Genomic DNA, 3,507 nt, shown 5'->3' on the forward strand with positions numbered 1-3,507 from the left:
CATTATAATAAACTAAATAATGGCTTCAGTGTTATCTGTAAGCATATATCGGTTATCTTTAAGGTTGAATATATTATTAGGTATGACGTCCGAGAGTTTAAATGCCTTTGAACATTCCTACATCCTTACAGACTGTCTAAGCTCAGTTCTTGGTAAATTAAGAAGAAAAGCTTTTATTAAAGTTAGTGAGGTATTTCCTGCCCCTGCTCTGGAGCCCCGTTCATATGCGCCGCGTGTTTCCGCCGCCCCCCCCCTTTTCGGCTGCTGCTCCTCCGTCGCCAACATGCCTGTAAGTGCGTGCTAGTACATCAAGTCCATTTAATACATAATCACGCATGGTGTGGGAATTAAAATCCATCGATTGACTATGGGAGGATTTCGTTTTTATGAATTTACCAGCCACGATATAATCATTTGATATGTTTTGTGTAATCAAGTAAGAAAAGAGCGAAGCGCGTGCCATGTGTTTAGGAACGACAAGATGGCCGCCTGCATATGTGTTAGAAACGCTTGGAAAGCCTCGCGCTTACCATGTAAATAAAACGCAGTCTTGATAATTTCGTTAGTGTCGTGTAATTACATAATACCTTGAATATAATTATGTTCGAAGGTGTAATATTGATCTGATATTCTTCTTATAGTTGGTTAGACGGAAAGTATGTCAAGAATCGAGTCGCCCTTTCTCGTGCATCCTTTGACAATCAGCTGATCAGCAATATCACCAGGCCCATGTAACTGTCACTTATGTAATATTTTCCGTAACTAAGTTGTTACGGTGTCTATAAGAGTGCTGTTATCGTTGTATTGAGTCAAAAATCGACCACAGACGAGATCTTGCAAATGTGATTGACACATCTCTCATCACTTTCAGCTCGCGAAGGACCTACTGCTGCCAACGCCAGAGGAGGAGAAGAGGAGACACAAGAAGAAGCGTCTCGTACAGAGTCCCAACTCTTATTTTATGGATGTCAAATGCCCAGGTAACATCTGCAGTGTAAACAAACAGAGCTACTATGACACATTGGTTACAGAGCTGTCACAATTACTGGAGCACAAGACATTTTCAACGGCTTTTATTCTGAAAGTATTTTTTTTTCCAACAGGTATTTAAAAAAATTCTTTAATAAGCATTTTAAGATGTAAAGCGAACCAACCAGATACAAGGTGAATCATCATACAAATTTAGATTTTAAGGAAAAACAATAAAGAAAAAAAAAACTGTACTTTGCTTTAATAAGGGAATGAATACAATCACATGAAACGGTGTGTGTGACATAATTGAAATAAAATTAATTATTATAAAACTATAATTCATCTAAGCATCAACCATTAAACATGAAATTATGTATATTTGTAAGATAATTTGAAATAATTTGGGTTGAAAAGTTGGGAAAGTGTAAAGTGGGTTGACCACTTTACCAAAAATGAAGAATTAATTAAAGGTTTTTTCTCCCAAAAAATGTAAATTGTTTCCAAACCTGCAAAACTTTTGTTTATCTTCGGAAAACAAATTAAGATTTTTTTTTTTTTTATGAAATCAGAGTTTCCTGTAACTACCACATTCAAGAAGCGGAAAGGTAGTAAGGACATTAGACATTAGTAGTCCATGTGACATCAGTGGTTCAAGCTTAACTTTATGAAGCTATGAGAAAGTGGGAAGGTATTGTTGTTGGTGCCTGGTGGTATTTAATGTACAGAGCCATAGTTCACTGACAAGCTAATTGCAGTTATGAACACAATATTGCGTAGCTTGTCAGTGTACTATGACTCTGTGTATTACATGCTGCTCCATCTGAAATCACTTGCTGGAGATTTATTGCTAATCGAAGAACTGGCTTTACTGACGAGATGTGCATGATAAATCGCATTTGATTTTTAGCATGACCCTAGCTATTGCATAAGAGTAAGTCTGAAACTTCTGACTATTCTCTCTTTGCAGGCTGTTATAAGATCACTACAGTGTTCAGTCACGCACAGACAGTGGTCTTGTGTGTAGGATGCTCTACAGTACTGTGCCAGCCCACCGGAGGAAAGGCCCGCCTCACAGAAGGTATCGCTTGTATACTCTGACACCAATGCGCATGACTTTAGAGGGATTGCCCAAAGCATAAAAGAACCTAGTTTCTCGAGAAGTCCGTTCCCATGAGCTGGATCCCAAAGTGGGTATTTCTTCTTTCTATCAGCAGTCAGAACGTCACTCTAACACATTAAAATACAGCCTTCAGAAGATGACTAATGAATTCATGTTCTCGTGTGGGAGAAATATGGCTGGAAGTGCTCTCACAGATCAAAGATACACATACATGGGCTTGTAAATGTGCCAATGCCATGGCAACACACCCACACAGACCACCCTGGTGTTTCCCACTTGATCATTGTTCTCTTCTTGAACTGAAGCCTTAAATATTAGGGAATTTAAATATTACTATTAGGGTAGTATCACTGTCTTTGTTGTATCTACATTCATTTGAAGACGCAATGTTAAAGTATTGCAATATAAATAATGTTTAAAAACGTAATATTCAGAAAAAATGTGCAATTGGTTAGTTAATTGTTTTTAATTAATTGAAAATTAAAAAAAAAAAATTCTTGCTCTGTTTTATGTGCTGTTGTTCTTTTACATTTTTTCCATAGAATTCAATTGTCTACTATTGTGTGGCAAAATCCAGAATAGATTTTAAACTGAATTCTAAAAGCCTGGTTCTTTGTCTCTTTTAACAGGATGCTCGTTCAGGAGAAAGCAGCACTAGTTTCTCATTAACCATTATGCAAGGATGAGGAAGACCACGGGAGGAGAGACAGGATTGGCCACTCCACAGGGATTTCAGTGACGCTGAGGCCATGTTTCTGATCTATAACGGGATGATGGAGATGAAAGCTAAACCGAGAAGAGTGCTAGAAAACTTAATGACAAAGTGCTGTCTGAACACAGTGTGTGTGAGGTGTATAATCACCAAACCTGTCTCTCTCTCCCTTTCTTACTTTAAATAAAGGTTCATTTTTCATTTATGTGTGTGTTGTGGTGGATAATTTACCAGCCTATCTGCATTATCACTGCCACATAAATATAGTTTGTGTCATGCTTGTCTTTTGTATAACTTAATTATATCACCAGGTAATAGAAATATTTCTCCTGAATTTCTTTTCAGCAGCCATTCAGCATTTTCAGTGTCGCATGACTTTTTGCAGAAATCATTCTAATATGCTGATTTGGTGCTCAAGAAACTTGTTTTCAAAGTTGATGGTGGCTGTGCTTAATATTTTTTTTTTTTCAGAATATGTGACACTTCTTATAAAACATTCTTTGAACAAATTAAAAAAGAATTCAGCTGAATAAGAAATATTCATAAATATTCAAATGTCTTTACTGTCACTTTTAATGCATCCTTGCAGAATAAAAGCATCACAGAAAACATCACTTTCTGACCTCAAACTTGAGCTAGAGTAAAAAAAATAAATAGGCAGTGCAAATAAAAATAAGAAATAATACTCTTCAAGAGCCTGAGG

General features: G+C 36.7%; 1 protein-coding gene across 1 annotated transcript; it reads left to right on the forward strand.

Annotated features, from left to right (window-relative positions):
- The first annotated feature begins 67 nt into the window (after nt 1-67).
- rps27.2 (ribosomal protein S27, isoform 2) lies at nt 68-3,009 on the forward strand. Its single transcript, XM_026285080.1, has 4 exons — nt 68-289; nt 872-980; nt 1,940-2,050; nt 2,722-3,009. The coding sequence occupies exons 1-4, from the start codon at nt 83-85 to the stop codon at nt 2,748-2,750; spliced, it is 456 nt and encodes a 151-aa protein (XP_026140865.1). The 5' UTR covers nt 68-82; the 3' UTR covers nt 2,751-3,009.
- Nucleotides 3,010-3,507: the final 498 nt, after the last annotated feature.

Source organism: Carassius auratus, chromosome 16 (genome assembly GCF_003368295.1).
Source record: "Carassius auratus strain Wakin chromosome 16, ASM336829v1, whole genome shotgun sequence".
Lineage (NCBI taxonomy): Eukaryota > Metazoa > Chordata > Actinopteri > Cypriniformes > Cyprinidae > Carassius > Carassius auratus.

Bases quoted from the DNA above. Each gene is read 5' to 3' on its own strand.
- rps27.2 (XM_026285080.1), top strand. From the start codon at position 83: ATGACGTCCGAGAGTTTAAATGCCTTTGAACATTCCTACATCCTTACA. The intron at 290-871 runs GTAAGTGCGTGC...CATCACTTTCAG, and splicing joins CCTCCGTCGCCAACATGCCT to CTCGCGAAGGACCTACTGCT. The intron at 2,051-2,721 runs GTATCGCTTGTA...CTCTTTTAACAG, and splicing joins AAAGGCCCGCCTCACAGAAG to GATGCTCGTTCAGGAGAAAG.